The following is a 27,089-nucleotide window of genomic DNA, read 5'->3' as shown; positions in this document are numbered from 1 at the left end:
ACTATGAAATACTTGGAAAACTTTATCGTATACATAGCTTCCTAACTAATTCAAACACGATTACACATAATAAAAGATGGTTGTGTGGTTTAGAAAAAAAAAAGGAAAATGTAAGAAAATAAAGGCAAATAGTTGGGCTCCAAGAGGAACTGTAGAGCCCAAATCTAAGCCCAGTTTACATTCATGAGCTTCAATCAAACAAAGGGGTGAGCACCACATCGAGCTAAAACAAAACAAAAAGAAGAGGGGGGCGAAGAGAAGAAGATGGAGGTTAGTTTATCCTCAACATCATGTATACCCTTAAGCTCGAAGTTGAAGCATAAGCATGGCCTTTTCCACTCTCAAATTCCCATTCCCACAGCTTCAACCAAAACCAGAAGAACAAAACCTTTGTCCATAGTTAACGCCTCCAGACAAACCTTGTCCTCCAACTGGCTCGTTTCTCCACACGATTTTTCTGCATCCACCGCTTCCCCATGGCTTCCCAGATTCGAAGAGCTCGACGCCACCAACATGCTTCTCCGTCAAAGAATTATTTTTTTGGGTTCTCAGGTTCTCTCTCTCTCTCTCTCTCTCTCTCTCTCTCTCTCTCTCTCTCTCTCTCTACATATATATAAATATTTTGGGATGGATTTTGTTGTTTTCATATTTTAAGAATAGCCTTGGTCTTTCTGGTTATGTTTTTAAGGGGAATTTGCAAACTTGTTCATGTGGGTTCATTCTAAAGCACGCCCACAATTACATGTTTGATGCTGTTTATTTTGAGAAATGTTTGGCTTGTTAATGTGGGTTCATTCTGAACTGTGGGATGCCCCAATATATCAAAATAAAGAAGAAGAAAATAAGCACTATGAAAAGGGAATGCAATTGCAAAGAGTGAGACAGTATCTGATGGTGTGTTGGTGAATTGTTTTGTTTGATCAGGTGGATGATATGACTGCAGATTTTATCATTAGTCAGCTTTTGTTTTTGGATGCTGAAGACTCCAAGAAAGACATTAAGTTATTTATAAATTCACCTGGTGGTTCTGTAACTGCTGGTATGTTGACTAAGTTTTATTCACTGCTTTTACACGATTATTTTTAACCACCTGACTAACAGATGCATTTGACTTCTGAGCTCAATTTGTTATTCAATGTTAGCTTTCTTAATCCCAGGCATGAGATTTAAGGCTTTGTTGATGCTGATTCACGAGATAATTCAGATCTGTGAAAACTTGAATCTCATTAGAACATTTAAAAGGTTCTCTCAACAAGAGATTGAATGTATTGAATCTGTGACTGTAGGATAGGAACACACTGTTAGTGAAGTTTGGGGCATTGTTCAGTTTAATGAATCTGAAATATGTCTGTCTTCTGCTAATTGTTCTTTGTTTATCATTTCAATTAGGAATGGGAATTTACGATGCCATGAAGTTGTGCAAGGCAGATGTGTCAACTGTTTGCCTTGGGCTTGCTGCATCCATGGGTGCATTTATTCTTGCTTCTGGTACAAAAGGCAAGAGGTATTGTATGCCGAATTCAAGAGTTATGATCCATCAGCCACTTGGAACTGCTGGTGGAAAAGTAAGAATGTCCTCATATATTTTGGCTTTGATTTTTGTCAATTAGAAGTAGGTCTAAAGTTTTTTTGGTTACTTTCATTTGCATTTATGTGATCAGGTTAAAGATTAGGCTAATTTTAGATTTCAAGTGTATATTAGAGAATTATACGATGAGGAAAGTATTAAAACAAAACTTCAATAACCAAACATGCTAAGCCTGAGGTGGCTGTGTGGTATTGGTACTTTGGGTGTGCAAGCATGAGGTGGATTGAATTTCTGATTTCATGTCACACTATGCTCTTATTTACTTTGGTCTGTGCCTGTTGAGGTTCAAGCTTGTTGGCTGGAACCTGGAAGGAAAGTTTTAAAAGAGTTGATTTGGTTGGAAATTGAAAGGTCAACTTTATTGGCATGCTTTTCTTTGTAGATGCATTAGAATGGTGCTAGTTTGATATTCTAAGTAAAATTTTGTAGAAACCAAATACGGTGAATATTTGTAGTAAAAAAAGTGAGTTTTGATAAATACTGTGATGTGAACTGTGATAACTAATAGAAGCATTTTTCCTGGAGTTGTTCTGGTCATCTATTATGATTTCGTGATGTTTGCTGTAATTACTATGCAACCACAATATGCATAATAAGTTCCTTTGGAAATCAGCTTGTGTAATGGTTTTTCTCTTAGTGGTTCTTAGCATAAACATTCCATTGTATATTGCTAAAAAAGTAAAACATAATTGCAGGCTACAGAAATGAGCATTCGAATAAGAGAAATGGCATATCACAAGATTAAGATAAACAAGATACTATCAAGAATTACAGGGAAACCTGAAGAGCAGGTTCGATATCAAATGGATCCCCCTTTATCTAAATATCTAATTGGTTTGTTAACCAATGTGATGCATATGTTTTTACCCACGTTGCTTTATTTTATCCACAGATTGAATTGGACACTGATCGTGATAATTTTATGAATCCTTGGGAAGCTAAGGAATATGGTTTAGTTGATGGTGTTATTGATGATGGAAAACCAGGATTGGTTGCACCAATTGGAGATGCATCTCCGCCACCAAAAACTCGGGTATGGGATCAGTGGAAAATTGAAGGAAGCCGGAAAGCGAAGAAAAATTTACCCTCAGAGCACAAGTTTTTGCAGAATGCATCCAAAGGAAGCCAGGGAAGTGATGGTGATAAGGGCACTGTACAAGAAGGCGAAACACCCGTTGCTGTATAAGTTAGGGGGACAATAATTGTATTGCTTCTATACTCAATAGATCTGTTGATTTTAATTTGTTAATCACCTCATCCAAAAGATAAAAAGGGTTTTTCTCACTTAGACATAGAGGCTCATATTCTACGTAACATCCATACTGTATATTAATTATCTTAAATTTCTTTATATGCTTCGAGTGTTGGATGCCTTAATGAATATGTTTTCTCATGGGGGTTGGTTGGTTTACGTGTTTAATTGGCATGCCTTGGAATGAAACTTCTGATAGTGCTTGGAAAGTAATCTGTTTGTTTGCTTTTGTAGATGTTTCTAGTTTACAAAAAAAAAAAAAGTAATCTGTTTATTTGGTGTCCATCAATTTCTAGCACTAGATTTCTTGCATTACATTCATTTTCTTGTATTTCTTGTAAAATGAATTTATCTGTCTTTAAAGATTCAATGAAGTATCCTTTTTTTAAAAAAAAATTGCCCTAGCAAGTCAGAGAAGATATTATAAAGTTATTTTGAACGTTAAGTCAAATAAACTTATTTTTGCTTATACTGTAGAAGACAAAGTAGGAGAATGAAATTATATAAGCACTAATTATTAATTTTAAAAAACAAATCGTGTTTGACAAAGAAAAGGGTGATTTAAGAATCTCTAAAGTCTAAACATATTCCGGTATTGAGGATATGGACTAATTGGAAGTGAAATTACTTGTGCTAGAGATTAATAAATTTTACATTGATGGCCAATTGTCAAAAACCTTCGTCTTTTTATTAAAACGTGAGACAGGTTGTGTTCTGATTGTAAGTCAAATACTAAATAAGATTTTATCAATATATGGTGAAATCAAAAGGAATGAAGTAGTTTGAACAAATTGAAAATAAATAAGCTTCACATGATTATTGGCAAGAAAATGAGTTAAATGCAGAAAAAATATCTATGGGTTCCATTTTTACAAGGGAGGACAACAAGTTTTATTATTGTAAACGTGGGTAAGCACAAGTGTTTAAATATGTGATTTAAGTTCACTTTCTTCATAAGCATGGGTTCAAGTTCACCTTGATTTTTCTGTTTGATGGAGGAATCTTTCTAAGTGATATCCCTTAGTGCATAAGAATTAATTGAGTACTTACAACTAAGTAAAATTGCTTGTAATCAAGCATGCATAGTAATTCATTAAGTGGGTCTCTATTGACAACCCTAATGTGGAAGTGGGGTTCAAATCACAACAATGTCATCTTTCGTGTTTGGTGGACAATTCTCTTTTGAGATTCTCTAACACAAGAAGCTAGTTGAGTAACAATTAGAAAAAACTATTGTAGTTCAAGTACGTAGGTTTGTTTGTAGTTTAGGTCTACGTACTAATTCTTTGGGTGAGTCTCTATTGACGGTTTTAACATGTCATTCGTGTTTTATCTAGTAGTATTGAAAGTGTTTATTTATTCTATCCTTCTTCAAACTAAAAAAAAAAAATCATTACACAATATTAACATTGTAGCTATTTTTGCACAATTTACCTACTCATATCTATGCATGTGTGTAATGAAATCCTTAAAAGTCAATATGAAAGTTCAATTGAGTTGACTCTCACAATTTGTGCTTAGTTTTGTAAAGTCTATGTCAAACTCTAGACATGGATTGGAAATGAAAATTAATAAATTGCATAATGTTACTTAAAAAATTGATGTGCATAAGTTTGAGTTAATGTTAAGTCAAAACTCTAGTATAATAAGTAAAAAGATGGTGAACATCAAGCTTAAAAAGATTATGAACCAACTATCTAGAATACTTTTACATAGTCATTTAATTATAAACTGTCATATATAATAAGTTAATTTATTATTTTTATAATAATTATCTTAAAAAGTCTTATAAATGATTATTTATGATTGGGTTATAATATAAAGTTTTATATTATAAGTGATTAAACTCTTATATTTGATTAGATGGGTTTTGTTAGAGTTTTGAAACTTATTTTGGGTTAATCCTAATCAAACTTAACCACTTAAAGTTAAATTGGTTGGATTATGATAAAAGTAAATAAATTATTATATTTTTGTAGTTTTTATTTACACTAATTGTCTATTTTATAAAAAAATGATTTTATATCAATGCGAGATACAAAAATATTATTTATTTCAGAACCACCACGCTCTCTGTTTCTAGCGCAGGACTCAATATGGGTCATAGCTGTTGTGTTGTGTGAAGATTTGGTTAGCACAAAAAATAGTGACCAGGGTTTGCGAAGAAAGGAAAGGGAGTGCAGTGTGTAAAGGATAAATATAAAAATACAAAATATGCAGTTACAGAACACAAAAAAAATAAAGTTCAAAACCATCTTCTTTACCATGAGCCAAACGGTGAATGAAAATCAAAAAGCCAGAAACAACTCTTTTTTTACTCTGGGTGACAATGGCGACTGCTTGTGTGCCTGCTATACAAGTAAAAGTAATACACAAGCATGGGGCAGTGGGCCGGTGGATCCCCAAAAACAGTTCAAAAATGGCAAAATTGCACGATCTGTTCCGACAGAACACAACCATTAGTAAAACATATTGTTACCTTGTTAGGTAAAATTTAATGAAGTTATAAAAATCAAATTTTGAGATGAATTCCTTTTAAAAATGGTTGGAATATGGATAAAAGTTTGAGAAATTGAATTGTGTAATCAAAGGAAGTTATTTCAATTGAGATTATTAATTTCAATAATTTCATTGATGCAGGTATGATTGAAAAGTACGGGAGATCAAAGTATTTTTTCGATATTAGTTGACACGATTATGCAAAAATTATATGAAGACTGTTACTGATATCAGATTAATGTATTTATATCATATAATTTGACTAATTAGAAGTCTATCAATAAAATTGTTGATTGTCAATTTTTAAGGGGTTAAAACACAATTACTTATAGCATGTTTGAGAGTAGCAGTGAGATGAACCAAAATCAATTATCAAATCACATGAATGTGAAGCAACATATAGTTGCTTTGGAAAGTGTGAAATGGGGTTCCTAACTGGTTCCCTAACACATTTTTAATTCCTCAAACACCAACAACATCTAAATTGACTAAAGGTTCAACAAATCATTATATATGTATTCAATTCACATCTTTTATGAATTCTTGTTTCTTTATTATAGTATATCTTTTTAAACCCTTTACTCTTTTCAATCTTCATTTATTTTCAAAATTTTATTTTTTCAATCTTAGCTTCTTAATACCCATAGGATCATTATCGAAATCAAAATTATCAAGTTTCCTTACCAATCATCTTATAAACTATTATATATTACTATAATAAAAAGGAATGTCCTTATCGAAATTGTTATTATTGTATGCATTAAGTATTAGACGATTTTTTAATAAGTTGAAAACTATAAACTTGTTTGTTTTAAAAAAAAACTCATAATTGAAAATGAATTTTATGTTTGATCTTTAGACATTTATTAGACAATTAATATATGTACTATTTTCTTAAAATTCTAAAAATTTATTTATATTTAATTTATTTATTATTTATTAGTAGAAGCAACAAATATCTCCACAATAAACAATTTTTCTGAATCTTGTTTGGATCATTAATGACCTTCTTTCTATTTTCAAAATAGAAATATGTTTGGTTTTAATTCTAGAAAATATTTATGAAAAAAAACTTTAGAAGAAAGAACCTCAAGTTTGAAAATGTGATGGTAAAGAGAGAATTATTGAAACATGAAGTTGTTTATTCAATTTTTTACTTGCTACGAGAGTATGTCGGGTATGTTTTCTGCTCTAAATGTTTCTCGTCTTTGACTTTTTCTAGCAAAGAAAAATAGGGAAACGAGCCACATTTATACAAAACCTTAAAAGAATTTATTTTAGATTTTTTTACTATCACAGAAACTTAGCAACTGTCATTGCATACATTCTTTGGCATATCTAGAATAGCACAAATCAAAACATTCCTTGCATACATTGAGACAAAAAGATGGACCCGTAATGTATAAACAATCGTCCACAATCCCACTGTTTGGCAATGAGGATTCTTTTATTTTTCGGCAAGATCATATCAGTGCTTTGCTATGAAAACACAAACAAAAGATTTATTGTTGGAGAACATACCATTTCGTGTGTCGGGGTCCAGAAATTTTACAATAAAATATTTTTTTCCCCAAAACAGGACAGTAGATAATACAGATAATCCTGTTGGACTAGCCATGGCTCGTTATGTATTGTAGGGTATATTCACTATGTGAAATTAAATAATACATCTGTCTATAGCGCTGTTCAATCGCTAAAGGGAGGCAAAACATCTATACATTAACAAAAATGAGATTGAACACAGCAAAGCTGTAAATTTTCAACATTTATAGCTCATCTTAAGACAACATTCAATTTGCTCTGCACCTGTTCTCTTACTTTCCACTGCATTGACAAGGGGTAAAACAAGTGTTGGTAACTTTCAAAACAAAATATGACAACATAAGACCTAGACTAGTAATGATTGCACCAGTAATTCTAATAATATTTAATACCTGCAGATCGTTTATTTCCTCATCAGTGAGTGAACGTTCCATAGACCTATATGCAATCCTATAGCAGTGGCTGGTCATTCCTTTCTTGTTGGTGAAATTGTCTATTAATTGCACCTGCAAATTCGAGAAGCCAAACAAAAACAGAAAAAGGGATCAAACTTAATGTAGCACTCATGAAAAAAGGGGGAAAGGATGTCATAATCCTGTTAAAAACTAAATGATTAATGTAAGAAAAAAAATGGAGAAAAGAAAGAATAAGAAGCTAAACAGTTGAAAAGCCAAGTAAGGGTGTGTTTGGTTTAGAGTAGAGAAATGGGTAGACAGAAATAGAAGAGAGATAATTTGAAAAATGAGAAATAGAGTAGAAATAAAATGTTGTGTTGTCTGGTTTAAGATAAATAGGTGAGAAATAAAAAATTGTGTCAAAGAAAATCGATTTTTTGCCCAAAAACCAAAGAAAATCAATTTTGTTGGTTTAAAAAATTGATTTTCTTTTTTTGCCTTAAAGATCAATTTTGCCGCAACTGAAAAGATGGAAATTTTAAGCTATGGGCCCACCACTTGTAACTTTACTTTCATACCAAACTGCACCACCTCATTTCCATCTTTGGTCTTTTATTTGTCTGCACATCCGATCACAGCCTAAAGGAAAAAAAAAAAAAAAACAAAAGCTCCATTTTTTGCTCATGATTTGTTCTTGGCAGCCATGAACATTGAAGTATGTGTCCATGTGACAGACATTGGAATGTGGTGGTTCCATCAGATCCAGCTGAGGAGGACCCACTAAGGGATTATTGTACGAAGCCAAAGGCAATATACAAGGGAATGGTTATGCTAGTACAGATTGGGAAAGTCTACTTTAAATAGATGCTCTGTTAACTTAAATAGACGTTATGCACATTAACTAAGTTTCATTAATCACTATACAGTAAAATAATGAATGTCCAAATCACTTCAGTTATTCCACTAAAACAGTGTTCTATCTCTACATCAATATCTTTCTACAACTGACTCTATATTCACACGAGCACTAGCAATAGCAGTAATAAAGTAGAATGAATATCCTACTGTACAATAATACCTACTCCCCAAAACTTCTGGTGTATGTTCTTTTATCAGGCACCATAGTGAAATATAAGTTTGGCGCTCAATTTAATGATTCAACTCAGAAAGTTTTATATTCCAATATGAGAACAAGTAGCAACCAAGAACTATTTCTTTGCTCGTAACTTAGTTGGCACTTGGAGTAGGAACTAATTAACAACATTCGTCAAAGCCTCTTCAAAATATGGTCTTAAAATAATGAATGCCAACCACCTGCTCAGAAAGGATTTTGGTTCTACCAAATCTTCCTCTATATTTGGTAGCTTCATTGGAAACAATAGGAATCTATTTTACAGATCACATAAGATCAAGCACACCAACATAGAACTCATTTCAAGATAAATGTTATGCCTTTGTCTGTCAAGATGGGATTGCGAAGGCCATTTCTAGTATTCTGGTTTGGTTTAGCAACTTTCCCTTAAACAGAACCGAGGTTTGCCTTTTTGCATTAATTTCAGCCAATAAAATATTATGGCAAGTGAAGCTTTAAGCTTCTGGTTGAATGATTCTAGTAGATTTACAATTTGGGTGTCATAATTTGGTGATTTTTTTCTGAAGTAAAAAATGCAGCATCTGAAAATATTATCAACCCTAGTCAATAGTACAAGATCAGCTCATCTAATACGCACTTTGTTGCCATTGAACATTAAGAAAGCAGCTAATTGTGAATCCAAACAATTGTAAAATGTCACAAAAAAGTTCTGCCCAAATTATTCAAAGATGTACCTCCTCGACAAGATCCCCGGCTATTCCTCTAACAACTTCACACAGATTGTTTTCGGTGAATGATTCATTGATCCAGAAACTCATGTCCTTGTAACAAGGAGGATACTGCAAAGGCAAACACAAAAATTAGAATGCTCTCACAAGACTGTGTCCACTGAAATAAAAATATAGATTCCTCAAGATTCAAGACTCAAAATGAATAGCAAGACAGTCAGACATGCAGAGAACATAACCGCCAAGATGCTCGAAAGATTGCTTAGTAAAATGCCTTCTGGTCTGAGATTTACATAAAAGACAAGTATCATTTGACAAGAATAAAACTAAAATACAGAAAATATATCTACATCTGTTAGTTTAAAATAACTAACTGTATACAAGATGCTTGAAAGATTGTTTAGTAAAAGGCTTTTAACATAGTGAAGCATCAAACCCATGGACATATGCAGGTCTAAGCTTAACTGTATCTTGCAATTTAGATTAGACCCTCAAAACTCACTATTTGTTCTCATTGCACAAAACAGAGTTTTACATGACAATTTACATGGGCCATCTTAACTTTCAATTACATGAATCCTTCTCATCCAGCTTTCACGTTTAAATTGTAGCCATATATTGTAAGGAGTAAGAGATATTCCTAGACGTGAACATACTCAGAAAAGTGATAAGAAATGTATACACCCAAGGGTAGGCACACATTTGGACATGTAGATGTTACCTTTGAAAATGGCTTAAATTTGACTCCCAACTGACCCTTGGAAAACTGTATATAAAATCAAAAGGCAAACAAGCAATACATTAGAGAAGAGATCACAAAAGAACTAAACAGATAATATTTTGATTCTCAAGATGACTACATCATAAATTCTTGTAGTCACATCACATATGGCAACCGGGAAAAAGAAGAGACAGCATTGAAGGATGCTAGTTGAACATATCCATGAAATACCTGAGAGGTAAATCGCTCATCATTTGACCAAAAGAGACGAATATCAGGTATGTCAAATAGAACCATAGCTAACCTCTCCAACCCTAGACCAAAAGCCCAAGCAACATTATTAGGTTTCCCATTTCTCTTCAGAATCTCTTGCTCTGTCACTCCACACCCCAAAACTTCCAACCACTTTTCCTGCAATAAAAGATATAATAGACATTACTTGATTTTATTAGAAAACTATTGAGTGGGAAAAAACAGGGATGAAGAGAAATAAAACAAGCATAGGAATAAATGACTTATGGATAGCTTCTGGTTAAATCATTCATTAATGAAGCTGCTGCTTCATAAATTCAAATTGGATATAAGGTGTATGGCCGTATGCACTAACTAGTAATGACATAAGTAGTGGGGTGATGCAAATATGACTTCTTCCCCTCCAGATTCTAGTCCCACTCTCAATTATTCATAAAGAACGTCCTAATCTAAATAGTTTGGCCATGCTAGACTTTCTGACATGTCAACCTGATTAGGATTCTGGTATAAGAATAATCTATTGAAGAAACTAAGAAGAAAATTTTGAAGATGTTGAAAGGGTTTAAAAATTGTATCCCGCAAGAACCAAAGGTGAGACATTTTGAAAATTTTTAGCATTGCAATCCAACAACTGCACAGTAAGGAAGCATAGACATTACAAATCTACACGTAAAGCCAGATAGCTTGTTCAATTACTCTTTGTAGCAGATCAATGCAAAACTATACGACGACTAATTCCAAGGTCAGGGCATTGCCACAAGCCCCAGCAAGGTCTCACAGATAACCTACCACTAAAGGATCACTGGGAAGAATTATCTCAAGATTGTTTTCGTGAACATATACCATTTGAGCCAACCCTCATTGGTAAAAGGCAACACTAATCTCTACTCTAAACTACTTGTAAGTTGAAACAAATAAGATAGAGGAGATAATGCCAGCAAATCCTCCAAATCTGCAACAGATCCCGATATCAGTCCAATAAAGTATCATCATCCAAATGACAGAAATGAGAGTAGCATACAACGGACCTTGGCTTAATTAATGATGCAAAAACAAACATTTAGTTTAGACAGAATAATGACTTTGGAAACCAAGAAATATTTTCCAATTTAGGAAGAATATAAAATGCAAATACCTATATTGGATACATGTGAATATGATACTTCTTACACACCATGAAAACTTTCTATCTTGCATCCTATAATTTCTTATTTTATAAATTTTGTGCAAATTGAATTGAAATAAGATGAACTTTGATAAATTACCAATTTTCTATTATGTTTGCAATGACGAAAGTAGCATTCAGTAGAGAATAAGACAAAACATAACATCTTGGGTTCTATTTTATGTTTGGTAAATTTTAAATGGAACAAAATGGGATATGGGGTTAAAAAGTGGAACATTTTAGTTCCACTAAAAGGGTGGAAGCATGGAACCAAGGAGAACAAAATTGCTCCACTCCATTTTGTCCATGCACCAAATGCTACCTGATGCTTAAAATAAGAACCTTTTATCCATTATTTGATGTTTTACGAGATGATATATACCATATGTGCTTACGAGGGGGACCTTGTTAGAGATGTTTTCCATGGAACCATGCCTTTGTGCTTATAAGATGATATATGCCATATTAGAATGAAAGAAGTGAAAGTACAACTAGTGTGACGTTAAGATTGTTAAAAGTAAAAAGTAATAAAGTTTACGAAGTAATGAGCAGAGGGATTAAATCTATTACACCTGTACTTCCCCTAATTCATTAGTATAAAATATAAATTCATATACAGGGAATTATTTCCCTTGGCTTTCTCACTTTATCTTATTATGTGTTTCTATGTGGTATCGCTATCAAGGGATAGGTTCTAACCTGGGTTAGAAACCCAGTGTCTTGACATCTATTGTGTTTTTAAGAAGAAAAAATCTGCTACGAAAGGGCAAGGATTAAGAAGTCTGCAAATTTTAATCACACATAAAATAGACAAATATGGTGATGATAAAATTTTAAATTTGAAAGGTCACAATCAATTTGGGATGAATCTAGTGCACTTTAATGAACAAGTTTTTATATATAATGCACAATCTTCTTTTCATATTATTTTTTAATCATACTAGTAAATAACATTTGTTGTCACCATGTTATAGAGATAAGTATGCATAGCATGCCTTGAAATATATTTCAAGTTCAAACGATGGATTAGTAAATGGGAAATAAGTATCCACCCAGCGCATTTCCACAGCACCTGAAACGCAAAAGGGAAAAACTATAAATGCGCAGAGAAGGCTATTTAAAAAAAGAAAATCATTTACATAATGTTTGGTTAGAGGGAGATGGAGGAGGCTAAACTCCCTCCTTGCTCAATTTTGGCTCCCTTCAGAATTGGGAAATGTGGAGGGAAGCAAAACTTTTACAATAATTAGGCTAAATTATTCTTAATCGAATAGCTTTATTTTACCATTCTAAGTATATAATAGTAATTTTTTTCATTTCCCTCCCCTCCTTTGTATCAAATAGTGCATTAAGGAAGACTATGTAAATTATACACATGTATTTTGTTGGTATTGTTGTACACAATTTTCTTTTATAATGTTGGGACAACTAAGTTGTATAACATAAATTGCAGCCCAACACATCCAGGCTCCTACCATTGTGAGTTCTTCTACAAAGGTCAGATGTATACAACCTTACCCTCAAAGAGGATGTTTCCACAACTTCCGTCCTTCACACTAAGTCAAAAGTCATGAAGCAAATTTCTCCTCTTCATAATTTTTTAAAAAGTATTTTTTATCTTGACATGAACAATGGAAAATGCATGTATTGATGTATATGCAATAAAGATGAAGTATCTAGCCACCATAAATTGATTATTTTCTTTACTTTAACTAACTCGTCTTACAAATCCTCATTAATTATCAAAATGCAGCAACTGAAAATGAAGTGCACATATTGGTCATTTGGAAATACCAAATAAATGACGTGCTAGACCCTCAAGGCATTGCTTTAAGTCTGTTGCTGCAAATAATGTGGCATCCATTCCAGATGCCTCCCATTCTTCCGGAACAAAAACCCGAAAGCCTTCCATCTACAAAATAAAAAAGATAAAATTATATAAAGTTAATTATTATTAGATTAAACCAGTTACTGCATATGGGGACATACTTGATGGAAGACAGGATAATGAGTTGAATCAATTGAATCCCTACGGTAAACATCTCCAGTAACAAGGAAATGGGTGTATTCAGTTCTCAATAATTCTGCCTGATGAGCACTTGTGTGGCACCTCAAAACAGTCTGAGGGTCTATGTAGTAAGTATCATTATAGCTCCTACTTACATGGTCTTCAGGAACCAAGACATCATCAAAATTCTGCAACAAGAAAAAGATTGTAAGGAGCCAAGACCTCAACAAAATTCTACAAGAAGATTGTCACAAAGAAACCCAACCAGAGTTCAAACCACCTTATCAACCAAAAAGAAGTGATAAGTAAGATAAGCAATCAAAATGAAAGGGATAAAAACAATGGATCGAAGAACTATATTAGCAGAGCTGAGGTGGCACATTTACTTTTATGTAGAAAATATAACATCGACAAGACATAGCAGTATTCTTAACTGAGGTTTCAATAATTAACTATATTAGTTTAAATTAATATGACCGTGAAACTTGAACTTCATTCAACCTGTAAATATGGTTGATGCATCAGAAATTTTTGTTTACTATCAGAAATAAAGTACAATTATGCTTAAAAACTAGCATTAACAGTATTTTTTATATATGGAGTCATGTACAATGTTACTATAGTCATCCTTTTGAATAGCATTCTTTCTTTATCCCCCTTTTCCTCTGTTTTATATAACTTTCCAAACGGAAAGGATTAAAGAATCTGCAGATACTGGTTAAATAACATCACAAAAAACGACTGAAGAATTAAGTCATTTGATCAAATGCAACACCATGTACAAGAAAAGATTGAAGAATAATATAATTTCATCAAAAGCACCACCACCAAAGGACTGAAGAGCCATTTGATCAAAAGCCCCCAAATGTTATAAGCCGCATAAACCCAAACAGAAATTGCAACAAATTTTAAAACATTCATTAAAGAAAAAACAGAAGATCAATGACTCAATCATCTCTGAATAGACCATTCATTAAAGCCAAAGTAAAAGCACTGTTTCCTTTACTAAGTCAGCTTTGTGAGTTCATATCAAAGAAAAATATATAATATCACAGGTACAAACATATGTAATTCATAAAATAAATTCATAAACAAATTAGTATCAATTACTTTCAAAATACTTGTTTTTCCCTTTTAGAGGCTTGTTTAAGGATTTAAACAAGTTTATTGGTCTTAAAAAACTACGAGATATGTTATCTGATATTCCACAAATATCATTTACCTTCGGAAGAAAATCAACATGCAAATTACTCAAATAACATCAAATGACAAATAGAGAACATCATTGGCATGAAATACTCAAATGAATAATCGGCATAAATCTAGAAGGAACTAAATGCATAAATAGAAAATAGTGTATTAACATGTGTGAAACAAAGTAACAGCTAAAAATATCAATGCATCATATAGGAGGCAAAGGGAAACTAATTCTTCAATTTATTTCTCCATACCTGCTTCACTGAAACAATAGGACAAAGATCATCAAACTTGTTGAACTTATTTGAATAATGTGTGTCAAAATACTCATAAATTGCATTCTTCAGTATCCCAAGAGGGTGTTGATCCCTCCTGTGAAGATGCACTCCAAGTTTTGAAAATATATTGTCTGGCACATTATTTGTTGGATCATCCCTCACCACATCTATAACACCACGAATCAGAAATTATAAGAATTTTATAAACCAAAGAACATTTTTCAACCAAAACATTAGCATAAAGCAGCACCACAAATGTAAAGGCATATAGAAAGTAAAATAAGTAGAATAAATAAAGCAAATTATAGGCCACCCAAAACATCCTAGCCACTTCTGCAACAGCAATTATATCAAAATGTGAAAATTAAATAAAATGACTTCAATGTTATTCACTCACAGAAAGTGTGCAAATAGGTCATAGTCATGGACATTCTCCTTAAAAGTTACAACACAATTAGTGGTCGTGTAGAACATCCTTCAGTGTATCAAATGACTCAAAACTATGGGGGAAAAAAAAGAAAAAAAAAAAGAATATTAGTGCATACCTGCCCAAGTTTGAAAGTTTTTTTTTCTGTGGATCATAATATATTCATATGTGCTTATAGCTCAAATAAGCATTTATAAGACAATAAACATTCAGATATAAAAGAAAAACAACAAGCAATACCCAGAGTACCTTCTCTGCTTATGTTGACTCCGCCAAGATCCAATACTGACAACACTGGCTGCCTCCATTTCTTCCGTGAAAAATTGTGAGTGGAGACAGAAGCAGCTGAAGATGAGAAAGGTAAACACGACCTAAAGCTTCTTAGGCCACTACTTTGGCAAAAGAAAGAGGCCCTGGCAAATAGTGTGGCATGAACAGAAGAGATCACCATTGCCATGCACCCGAGTAGAGAATCTTAACCAGCTATATCTGATGCACTAGACAGAAGACAGAAACAGATTGCACAAGGCAACTCTACTCTTGATAAGCTCTTATCCTACAGAATCCGGTGTCTCACTGGATGGGAGGTTAATTAAAAATAACTCAATCCGACCAAAATAAATTAGGTAACATGAGCAATTTGATCACTTAGCTATATCAGAAATTAAGAGAAAAAAAAAAGTTAAAATCGCCAAACAACTCAACCTCGTTTCTATTGAGAACTGATCAAAGTTATTTTCCAAAAAGGGGGTGGCGGCAAATAGAGACCTTGGGTCAACCCCAACATTATGCCCACAAAATGTATGCTTTCAGAATAAATAAATAAATAGAATAGAATAGAAAGAAATCACACTTAATAGCACAAAGCACAATTGATTTTAATCCTATAAACTCAAGTGGTTTGTTATCACCTTTATAGTGTCACATCTTCAAAACGTATAGATAAGCACCAATTTTATCATACACAGTGTACTTGAAGTTTGAAACTAATGTAAATTACTTAAAATAAAATTACAAAAAGCACACAAAGGTAGAAAATCTTCTAAAGCAAAGAGGAAAGAACTCAAGAGCAACTAATTGCGGAATAGAGGATCTATCGGAGCGGGCAGCAGCTATGCCTGTTTGGTCGATTGATTAACGGAGAGTTAGGGTTCCACTAAAAATTTATTCTTTAATTAATTAATAATATGTAACAAAATGTGGGGGAAATTCGACTTGTAATTGGAAGGTGCGTTTGGTTAGAATTGATTTGGATGAAATTGAATTCGAAATAGAAAACATAACAGATAAGACTCAAACGAACGTTGAAGAAGGAAACTCACAGTTGGAAATATGGTTGTTGTTGTTGTTGTGCTAAGTGTGTAGAGTAGCTAGCTCAAGCCTCAAGCTACTATAGTTCAGAGTTAAGAGCCCCATCCATTTTTGTATTCTCGGATAAATTGGGCTTTTTTTATTAATTTATTTTATCCACACACTCTCTCTAATTGCTCATTGGCAAATGAAATGTTTATATCATTAAATTTTAGTTTGTAACTTTGTAATATTAACTTTAATAAGGAATTTTTGATTTTGTTTTATATTATTTTTGAAAGGAGGAATTTATGATTCTATTAGTGTATTAACTTTGTATCATGTCAAATTTGGCCATATTTTTGTTACATATTTCTTTTGTAAATTTGCTCGGATATAGGAGACTCCTTCTCAAGTTTAGTCTTTAGTATAATAACTTGATGTAAATAATTTGATTCTTCAATAATACTATGCAGCTCATCAGTTGTAGAAAAATCATGTTTTTTTATTTATTTTGACTATTATGTTTTTAAACAAGTCTTTCCTAAAATATCTTTTTACTAAACATTTTTCTGTAATTTTTATTTTTCATTTAATCTCTCTACATATTATAGGTTTTCCTTTTAATTTTTATAAATATTACGAATATTATATTTTAATCTTCATAAATAATTTCTTATTTGGTTTTTGATTAAGAAAGATTAAATGGAAAAAATCATAAATTTAAATTCTCAAAAATAAATGAAAATATAACAATAAAAGGACAATTTTATAATAATTTCTTTTATGAAAGATCTGTTTAAAAAAAATTTAAAAAAATATCAAATGAACATAAACTTAACTAAGCCATTTAAGATTTGGTATTTGTTTCATTTAAGAGTTGTTGATTTCTTTCAGTTAGGTACCTGCTGCATCAGGAGCGACACTTTTCTCCTGAGGAAGTTCATTCTATGATTCTCGTCAAAATGCGAGATATTGCAAAAAATTATATGGAAATATCTGCGAAGGATCATACTATGAAGATTAATGCTGTTGCATGTTACTGTGCCTGGACATTTCAATGCCACCATGGATGCTAGCAGCAACCAATGCTGGCCTCGATCAATCATTGGGAATATATATATTTTATTGTTCATTATTAGCATTTTGGAGAACTTTTCTATACCCTCGAATACATCATTTGGATAATCACATGACATTATTACTCGGAGAATTATGAAGAGACCATATTAGCATTTTGGAGAATTCTTCTATACCCTCAAATACATCATTGGGAATATATATATTTTATTGTTCATTGTTCATTATTTAAAATTTCATCCAAGGTCGCGTATGTTTTGTGTCATAATTTTATTTAACTAGTAATATTCTCAATAGTATATTATATATTTTCGATCTCCTTAGCATATGCATGATGAGCGTGGATAGTAAGAGATACACACAGTTACGTCAATTATATTAAAAGTTCAAAGAGATGTGGTTCGAGAAGCTTCAGCTCATCCAAGTTATAGGTTAAAAGTTTCTCAAAAATGCCTTCCAAAGGAATGCACTTGAGAAGGGTAACTTATCAGAAAAGTGACGCTGGGGACATGTGTCAGCATTTCAGATAAGTAGTACGTTTTAGTGAGTTAAGGATTTGCATATAGAGCTTTAGATTCTAAGTTCCATGAATAAAACTCTTATTTGTTAGTTAGAGAATCTGTAGTGTGGAAGAAAACTTTGATAAAACTACGGCCAATTCCACCAAATATGCATCAACGACATCAAGAGTTAATTATCTTTTGTTTTTCTTCTTTCTAGGATCTAATTTAATATATGATCGAGCAAAAGGACCACATCCTGATAAAAGCTATGTTTTCTCAAGATATACATATAGCCTAATTTATATCACTTACTTAACATGAGAGCCTATCTCTATTTCTCTTCAATCTGGTGATCTTGTTTTTTGGGTAGTGTACTACAAGAGAACAAAAACAGAAAAGCCAAGCAAAATTACACCCCAAAGAAATGCACCCTAGATGCATCAGTACAACTGTGATGCCATGATGGGGAATGTGTGATGCAATATAAGACGATATAATCTTCCCCACACTCTAAGGATGACTTTGTTTAAATTTTAAAATAAATATTTTTTATATAAGTATTTTTTTAAGAAGTAGATAGGATTTATTTTTTAAAATAAGTTAAAAATTATTTTTTTAAACAGAAGTAATTTAGAGAAAAATACTAAAAAATATTACTTATTTTATTAAAATAAACATTTATTTCATCAAATCAATCTAAACAAAAAAATCAGCGCACTGATTTCTTTCCTCACATTGTTGAGAAGAGCAACCTCCTAATCCAGGTTCATCAGGAGCCTAGCTCCTTGGCTAAATAGGTGAGTTTTGTTTTTTTTTGCAATTAAATATTATTTTATTTCTAAAATAACTCTTTTTTGGTATGTATTTTTAATGTAAAATTTGTTATAGAAATAAATTTAAATATTGGTTCAAAATTAATTCTACTAGATTTTAAAACAAATAAACATTTTTCTTGGATAAGGAATGAAATAGGACAAAGAAGATTAGAAATGTGAGGGTAAAAATTAAAATAAAAAAAATAAAGATATGTTGCTTAAATATACAAAATACGAGAAAAATAAATTAAAAAAAAAACTCCACTCATTTAGATGAGTGAAAAAAAGAATAAAAGGAAATGAATAGATTATACAAGAAAACTTTTTATAATAATAATTTTTTTTACTGTTTAATACAAGATTTTTCCAAAAAAATAATTATTTTATGTTTTTTATATTATATAAAATATTATCAAACATTACAAATTATTAAAACAGAAAAGATAAAAAAAAATGCTTGTGTAGGGAAAGGGAAAACGACTGATAGAAATCCAAACTTGGAAGTGATGAATATCTGCCTGCCAAAATGAGAGAGAAGAAAAACCAAAAGCACAAAACTGTTCCGAGTCAACAAGGAATTTTGATCCTTGGGCGGTGGTTTTGTTTTGTTCTGTTCTGTATATGTGGGGTTGCATAATGCTTTAATTTCTTCTTTTTGCCCCATTTTTTAGGGTTTGAAAGATATAGCCACTTTGCACATTAGGTAGGTCAATTATTCTCCCTCCGATTGGAGGACAAATTATATAATTAACTTTGGAATTTTAATTTTGACCCAACATACTCTTAAGTCTTAATACAATACATATTAAATAAATCGTGTGTCTATAACATATATTAACCAAATTTCACTTCTCAAACAGTTATTATCATAACCAAAAAAAAAAAAAATTGAGGTCCACACAATCTATATTTCCTAACTTTTTTTACACATTTATTTTATTCTTAACATTTTATTTCACTAGTATGCCAATATAATTAACGGTATTACTGGCACATAAAAATTATTAATAGCACCTTTAAAATAACATTATTCTTTTACTGAAATTAAATAAAAATATTTAAAACTAAGAGAAACACAAAATAAAATTATAAATATATATACATATATATATATATATATATGTATATATATATATATATATATATATATATATAATATGAAAGTATTTTAAGTATATACATATATAGTCTAAAAAATATACATGACATTTTAAAGATGATTTACTACGTACGTACTAATAACTCGAAATTAAATGTGGTGATACACGTTTAGAGTGAAAGTTTTTAAATTGAAGTTGCTTCATTATTAAGCCAATGTCTTTTATTATTATTCTACTTAATACATATTAATGGCCATGCATAGAATGTGTCTTGAAGAATATATGTCAGAAGAAATCAATTTTTTAATGCATCTCAGTACTTCAAAAAAATTAGTGCATGTATAATTCTCAACTAGAGGATACCCAGAGTTCTCCCAAAATACATAGAATGTTTCTTTTGTAATAAAGAATGCTTTAGAGAGAGCGAGAGAAAGAAATTTATTTTGCAAAACTTTATACATATATATTTAAATACATAGAATTAATAATAGTACATTTATGTATTATTATTATTTTGAAAGACAATATATCATGATATTAAATGCAAAAAAAATATAGATAAAAATACATAATCATACGAAAATGATAACTTCATAAAAAAATGAAAATGATAACATGCAACAAAATTGAAATTAATTTTTCGTTTCTTTTTTTTCAAAACAATACAAACTTTGGGAAAAAAAATAAAGCTCGTTAATTTGAGTCAAATTAAAAAAGAAATTAAAACGGCTAGTTTTAGAAATTGAAAAATCGATCGATCGCTAACAAATTTAACAACTAAAATAACGAATGATTTTTTAGAGGAACAGGTATGATTCTTAATCTTTGAAAGTTAGCACATTCTGATGTATTTCAAACCCCTCGTCTTATAGATTTTTGTGACTTGAAAAGTGTTTAGATTCCTTAGTTGGGTTCATTGGTGTTTAGTTAAATACCTTTTACAAACACTTATGTGTGTATAACTTTGAATGAGATTTTAGATTGAACTCTTTTTAAGGTGTGTGAATCCTTTGTTACAAATCTGCAATTAGGCTTATCATTCTAATAAGTTGTTGATTGTTGGTCAATCCAAAAATAAAATAACTAAAATTTAAATTTTAGGTCTATCAACAAAATAATATTTATTATTAATTTGTTTTTTTTTTTAAAAAAAAGCTAGCTACCTATATTGATAAAAATGTTCAACATATAACTTTCTTATTTAAAGTATAAAAGTCTGTCAAAATTTAGGTCTAACTTACTATTGGACTGATCTTAGTCAGTTGAATGTGTCAATTTCTCCTTAATCATCTTCTTCCTCCTTCATTTTTGTTGTTTGAAGCTTTGAGCTCTTGAAAGTTTATCAATGGAAATTCGACAAACTACTTTACAAAGATTCAGTTTCACTAATCCTTTAAAGAATTCTATATATTAAGGGAATTATTCTTTAAAAATCTCAACCTAATCCAAAATAATCATTATTTAATTTTAAATTATTTCTTTAACAATGCCACTAATTATTTATGGTATTTGATCTAAATATTTAACTAATTTATAGTTATTTTAATTTCGACTCTTTTAATAATGAAAAACATTGTTCGATCGGGAACTCATGGAGTACTTACACGAGTTCATGAGCTAATGATAATGATAAGTAAAGAGAACTAGACAACAAATCCACTAAGTTTAATTTTCATTATCATCATTATAGAGAGAGAGAGATATTGAACTATATATCTAATCCCCACATTGCTAATAAGCTCTTTTATATGACTCTAGGGGTGAAACACTAGGATCGGAAGAACTAAAACCTTGACATTAGGTTTATATGGTCCACATTTTTTTATATATATCCTTTATTGAATTATTTCCTAACCAATGTGGAACTAACTACTTTTACTTTACTTTTTAACAAATACTTTTAGTTTGAAAATTATTTTACTATAATATGTACAAATTACCTTTTTTTTGGTAATAGGATGTATTCCTTATACGTACCTTTTTTTAGGATGTACACATTCCCTTAAATCAAAATAATATTTTATATAATAAAAATATTTTTTTAGAATGTATACGCTCGTTATCTTAAATCACAACGTATAATTTTGAATCGATGCACCATGTATGGAATGTTGGAAAGCAAGTCATACTCATTGACAGAAAAGAAAGGCAACCCAAAATCACTTTTTTATAATTCTGCCTAGATTTAAAACAATTGTTTTTTTTTCTTTTCAATAAAACATGGCACCACAAAACCAATTTTAAAGCATATATCTTTCATGCATGTTCTTATAAACCACAAATCTAACTTTATGGGCACGTATGTCCACTTGAATTATTTCTTCTTATTATAATATTAACATAATGTTCTAGACACCGCTTTGGAAATTCAACTTTTTTTTCTCTATCTAGCTGTGAATCTTTAGTTTCCTATATAAACACCACGCCCTCATGTTTGATTTGTGCCTGTCTTCTCTCTCACTCACTCTTCTCTAATTTGCTTTTTGGAAAGGAATTGAAATGGGTGCACTTAACTACATCATCTCCAACTTTTGCACAGTTCCCAGCAAAAAGATCAAAACAATGCAGGTAGGCACTCCCCTAACCTAATTACCACATGCCACAACACCATTTTCCTTTATGCTCTCTTCTTTCCCCATACTTTTAATTTTTTTAACGCTATGTTTTCCTTCCTTATTAGCTTCATATATATTCATTCCTCACATGTCGGTCTTCATTTTAGACAGTTGAGATCAAAGTCAAAATGGACTGTGATGGCTGTGAACGAAAAGTCAGAAATGCAGTGGCTACAATCAAAGGTTCTAAATTCTAATCCAAAGTTTAATTTATTACTAGATATCTATATATATTAGATACCTAATAGATATAAAATTATCTATACGTCTTTATTCGGTATATTATAATTTTAAGTTTTTGGAAAGTTAATTTATATCATGATATATATATCATAATCAGTATGATCAAGGGGTTCAGATTTGATTAAATTCTTATCATCTTGTTGGATTTCAGTACAAGGTCCGTGCACATGTACATGCAATATTCAAGCTTAATGCTTCCGTAAAGAACATTTTAGTACTTTATATCTTAAGCTTTTGAGATATGTACGTGATTGGTAACAAGCGAAAATTGAAAAGGAAAAAAATTAACTACATACATAAAAATTAAACCACATATTAATTAAATGTACATTATACGAAATTAAAGAAAAATTGATTTGAAGGCTAATGGATACATGCGTGCATGTGTTGCAGGAGTGAAATCTGTGGAGATAAACAGAAAGCAAAGCAGGGTGACAGTGAATGGTTGCGTTGATCCAAACAAGGTGTTGAATAGGGTAAAGAGAACCGGGAAGAAAAAAGCTGAATTTTGGCCTTATGTTCCACAGCATGTGGTCACATATCCTCATGCCTCCGGCGTCTATGACAAAAGGGCACCCGGCGGCTATGTTCGAAACGTCCAAACATTTGCAGCATCAGCTGATACAGAAGAGAAATTTATGTCCCTTTTCAGTGAAGACAACGTAAATGCATGCTCCATCATGTAAGCAACTACTGAGAATCGATAAATTATCACATGATCTGATATCACCATGTCTCGATCAATCTATACTATACGTGACACGATGACACACACAAAAAATGTGTTAGATAGAGATTGTTCGAGATCTATATGATCCTACATCATGTAATATACTATAATGTAAGCAACTACTGAGAATCGATAAATTATCACATGATTTGATATCACTAGGTCTCGATACATAATACAATGATATACACAAAAATGTGTTAGATAGAAATTGTTCGAGATCTATATAATTCTACATCATGTAATGATATTTCTCATCATCATCTTAAGAGAATCTTGGTTCTTGTAGATCTACCAGCTTTTTCTTTACACTTGGTGCTTCGAAGTGTGAAGGAGAAGAGTCAATGAATGTACTCACTCTTTTTTTCTACTTTTTGTTAATGTGCTTCGGGACAAAACTTTGGATTGCCATGCTAGCTAGCGTCAATTATTGAAACTTCGTGGAAACTGAAAAACGCTGAAGTGCAATCAAACTTTAGAAGGTATAGAATTAAAAATAGCAGAAATCATTTTTGAAAGGTGTTGAGAGGAATTTGATTCTTGCTGCCTACCACAGACAAATCGAATAACGCAAAGGACCACTGTTACTCCTAACTCCTTCATTAAGCCAATGTGTAATACTTCACTTATACTATAATTAAGTATTTTTTTTTATTTAACTTTATTGCCTGTAGAAGACATGATTGATAACATGTCAGGGTAAAGGACGATTTGCAAGGGACTTGTATTAGCAACGATTGTTTCAATTGGTGAATATATATTGTGCCTTGCTTTTGGAATAAGACAATATATAACTTTCATACAAACAAAAAAAAATAAGACAGATTTTTTTATTTCACTTTTGTTGGGAATTATTGCACGTTTGCATGCTATAATATAACCTCTGGATCAAATTAATTTTATTTTTATCGGTGAGAAAACAATATCAAAAAATTTATAATAACTTACCTAATTGCTTAATCAATTGAATTACCTTCCTTTGACCCATCAAATTTACTTACAACTATTTGAACATTACATTTCATATATCCTATATATATTCACCTTTAATTTACTTCTCATGGCTTAATTTTTGTTATCTTTATATAAATGCTTAATTTATACAAATAAAAAAGGCAACGAATATTGTTCCAAATTACTCTACAAAAAATATTACTTTTATCTTAAATAGGTTTTTTACTACTAAAAATAACATTTTTCAGTAAATTTACCCAAACAAAAATTAATTTTAATTGTAATCAATTATATATAGTCGATTATTAAAATAATCTAATTCACTTACAAATAATTTTATCTGTAACTATCCCAAACACTTACTTAATGGAAATAGACAGTTGAACAAACAAACCACTAACAGATAAAATTTACGTCAAAGTTATTATATATCGAATTGTATCAAGAAACATTCTAATTAATATTACAAATGTTTTTTTTTAGATGACAAATAAAAAAAGTCATTATGATCGATTTCTGAGTTACTTTACTTGTTTTCTTTTTAGTCTTGTTTCTTTTTTCTTTTAAACCATTTCTGATTAATACACGTTCATAAGGTTTTGTACACAAAAATCATTGTTCTTCTAGTAATACAAAACTTGTGGTGATAAAGTTGTGTTATCATCTTGTAATACTTTGCAAAAATGTTTGCAAGTGAACTTATTCTACATTTTGGGATCACTTATTCATTTTATCCGTTGAATCCGAGAAGGTTCCTTCTCTCTCTTTCACTTTCTTTTCCCCCGAGCTACGTGCGCCTTATTCTCCTTTCTCTCTAAAAAGTCTTTTTTTTTTTTTTTTCAGAACGTGATTAACTTTGCCCCCATTTAAATTAATTTTACTTTACCTTTTACCTTTTTAAAGGTATAATGCATATTAAATTTTAAAAAGAGTAGTATTCAATATTCTTGCGATATAGACTAGAGAGGGTTGCAAAAGACCTTAATTAATGTTTAAAGATGGGTTGCAAGTGAAAATTATCATTTATACATACATGATATATCGTTTGCGAAGGTAAGTTAAAGTTTTGCTTCTGTTGCAAGGTATTTATAATATATTTTTTTACAGAAAGCTATTTATATATAATATACCTTTGTAAATTGCATACCTCAATTGGATTTATTTTATACAATGAAAATATACAAGTACAATTCTTTTTCAAATAAGTAAGTATGTACGTCAACGAACTTAATTATGATCTCTAGCCAAATTTCTTATTTGTTTAAATTTCGTCACTCGTTCAACCATCTTAATTAAGTCCAAATGCAAAATTAGATAGATTTCTCTCTAGCATATATAATGTAAATGACTTTGTAAGTGGTAACTGGTAAGCCTTATAATCAAGTGTCTTCTTATTAAGATTTTTAAAATCCAAACTGAAACCAATAATAAAATTAATGGTTATTTATTTTCAAATAAACATCAATGTAAAAAAACAATGTCATTAATAATGTCTCAAGTTCAAATTTTGTGATAAAAAAGATGTGATTAAGAAAGGAAATTACTCTAAAGATTATCTACTAGATTCTTGAACAAAGATAAATTATTGATAAAACCGGTAAATCTTTCCCACTAATAAAGTAGTTAACAAATATTTTTTTAAAAAAAACAAATCAATGTTTCGTAAAGATATATACCACGGAATAAGCCCTTACCTTAGAGGTAATAAGTTAGGTACGTTAGTAAGAGGTATATATAAGTATAAATAGTACGCGCATCTCCGGAAAAGAGAAAACTATAGAAATAATAATTTCTTAATAAGTTATAAAACAAAAAACAGTCCATTCTAAAACAAACTCATGCAAACTTTGCACTCATCCTGACTGAAAAGTATATCGTCGAATATATCATTTTAGGTAGAAAAAGATCAAAACTATTGAAAAAGGTTACGTAATATAATTTACTTGATTATACCACACATCCTACAATTAATGACAAGTACATTGAAAACAATTTGTAGTGAGTTCCTGTTCCCTTCACATATTTACCAACGCAGACTAAAATAAACTCTTCTCTGATCAGTAGTGAAAAAACTACTATTACAATATAAAATAAAGGTCTTGTGATTTAAGTTGTAGTAAAAATGTACCAATCAGTAACATGTTATATTTTCATTAACGGAGGCCAAGGAAAATATAAATCAGAATAAGGAAATATAATAATTCAATTGAAATAACAATACTATTTTCACATATTGAATTAGGACAATGAATGAAATTGTTATTGATCTCATTTATATTTGCCAATATTGTAATTAATCAACAGTTCCATAAGAAAAATGAAGTAATTGATCTAAGACCATTACCAATTTAATTTTTTTTATTGATAAATGTTAATTATAAAATGTCAATTTTTTCTTAGCAGGAAAATAGGAAAATCGAATATACGGATCTTTTTCTTTCTTTCTTATCTTTCTACCACCAAATTAATTTTATTACTCCGTTAATAACTTGATGTGACCAACTAGACCAATAATTCACATACATTCCTTGCACCTCACACCTCAAGTAGCTAGCTTTATAATTTAAGCTAGGTGACTGTTGTTCACCTGTGTCCTAATAATCTTATATCTCAA

The 27,089-nt window shown here is 30.9% G+C and overlaps 3 protein-coding genes across 6 annotated transcripts; 2 read left to right on the top strand and 1 right to left on the bottom strand.

Annotated features, from left to right (window-relative positions):
- The first annotated feature begins 208 nt into the window (after window positions 1-208).
- Window positions 209-2,965, top strand: LOC100795295 (ATP-dependent Clp protease proteolytic subunit 3, chloroplastic). The gene is made up of 5 exons (XM_003552658.5): window positions 209-552; window positions 925-1,039; window positions 1,390-1,565; window positions 2,284-2,379; window positions 2,481-2,965. The coding sequence occupies exons 1-5, from the start codon at window positions 265-267 to the stop codon at window positions 2,772-2,774; spliced, it is 969 nt and encodes a 322-aa protein (XP_003552706.1). The 5' UTR covers window positions 209-264; the 3' UTR covers window positions 2,775-2,965.
- A 3,875-nt stretch (window positions 2,966-6,840) lies between these two features.
- LOC100794763 (phenylalanine--tRNA ligase, chloroplastic/mitochondrial) lies at window positions 6,841-16,618 on the bottom strand. Of its 3 annotated transcripts, none has more exons than XM_014770874.2 (11): window positions 16,468-16,618; window positions 15,395-15,721; window positions 14,695-14,885; window positions 13,225-13,431; window positions 13,030-13,147; window positions 12,231-12,307; window positions 10,050-10,229; window positions 9,819-9,863; window positions 9,104-9,208; window positions 7,274-7,387; window positions 6,841-7,163 (listed from the first exon to the last, which is right to left on the bottom strand). In XM_014770874.2, the coding sequence occupies exons 2-11, from the start codon at window positions 15,600-15,602 to the stop codon at window positions 7,113-7,115; spliced, it is 1,296 nt and encodes a 431-aa protein (XP_014626360.1). In that variant the 5' UTR covers window positions 15,603-15,721; window positions 16,468-16,618; the 3' UTR covers window positions 6,841-7,112. The 3 variants fall into 3 exon arrangements, with proteins under 3 accessions (XP_014626360.1, XP_040868164.1, XP_006603042.1); XM_041012230.1 differs by lacking the exon at window positions 16,468-16,618 and adding an exon at window positions 15,851-16,425; XM_006602979.3 differs by lacking the exon at window positions 16,468-16,618 and adding an exon at window positions 15,116-15,218 and having other exon boundaries at window positions 15,395-15,506.
- Window positions 16,619-22,374: 5,756 nt separating this feature from the next.
- LOC100306004 (heavy-metal-associated domain-containing protein) lies at window positions 22,375-24,313 on the top strand. Of its 2 annotated transcripts, none has more exons than NM_001249244.3 (3): window positions 22,375-22,501; window positions 22,656-22,731; window positions 23,185-23,814. In NM_001249244.3, the coding sequence occupies exons 1-3, from the start codon at window positions 22,433-22,435 to the stop codon at window positions 23,475-23,477; spliced, it is 438 nt and encodes a 145-aa protein (NP_001236173.2). In that variant the 5' UTR covers window positions 22,375-22,432; the 3' UTR covers window positions 23,478-23,814. The 2 variants fall into 2 exon arrangements, with proteins under 2 accessions (NP_001236173.2, XP_006601735.1); XM_006601672.4 differs by having other exon boundaries at window positions 22,439-22,501; window positions 22,660-22,731; window positions 23,185-24,313.
- Window positions 24,314-27,089: the final 2,776 nt, after the last annotated feature.

The sequence above is a fragment of the Glycine max genome, chromosome 18 (assembly GCF_000004515.6).
Source record: "Glycine max cultivar Williams 82 chromosome 18, Glycine_max_v4.0, whole genome shotgun sequence".
Classification (NCBI taxonomy): domain Eukaryota; kingdom Viridiplantae; phylum Streptophyta; class Magnoliopsida; order Fabales; family Fabaceae; genus Glycine; species Glycine max.
Note: the sequence above shows the minus strand (reverse complement) of the source record. Positions and strands in the feature narration are given on the sequence as shown.

Coding starts and splice junctions, on each gene's coding strand:
- LOC100795295 (XM_003552658.5), top strand. CDS start 265: ATGGAGGTTAGTTTATCCTCAACATCATGTATACCCTTAAGCTCGAAG. Junction 553..924: donor TTATTTTTTTGGGTTCTCAG/GTTCTCTCTCTC, acceptor TTGTTTGATCAG/GTGGATGATATGACTGCAGA. Junction 1,566..2,283: donor TTGGAACTGCTGGTGGAAAA/GTAAGAATGTCC, acceptor ACATAATTGCAG/GCTACAGAAATGAGCATTCG.
- LOC100794763 (XM_014770874.2), bottom strand. CDS start 15,602: ATGGCAATGGTGATCTCTTCTGTTCATGCCACACTATTTGCCAGGGCC. Junction 10,230..12,230: donor AACTTGAAATATATTTCAAG/GCATGCTATGCA, acceptor CTTTTATTGCAG/GAAAAGTGGTTGGAAGTTTT. Junction 7,388..9,103: donor CCGGGGATCTTGTCGAGGAG/GTACATCTTTGA, acceptor TCGAATTTGCAG/GTGCAATTAATAGACAATTT.
- LOC100306004 (NM_001249244.3), top strand. CDS start 22,433: ATGGGTGCACTTAACTACATCATCTCCAACTTTTGCACAGTTCCCAGC. Junction 22,502..22,655: donor AAAAGATCAAAACAATGCAG/GTAGGCACTCCC, acceptor TCTTCATTTTAG/ACAGTTGAGATCAAAGTCAA. Junction 22,732..23,184: donor TGCAGTGGCTACAATCAAAG/GTTCTAAATTCT, acceptor CATGTGTTGCAG/GAGTGAAATCTGTGGAGATA.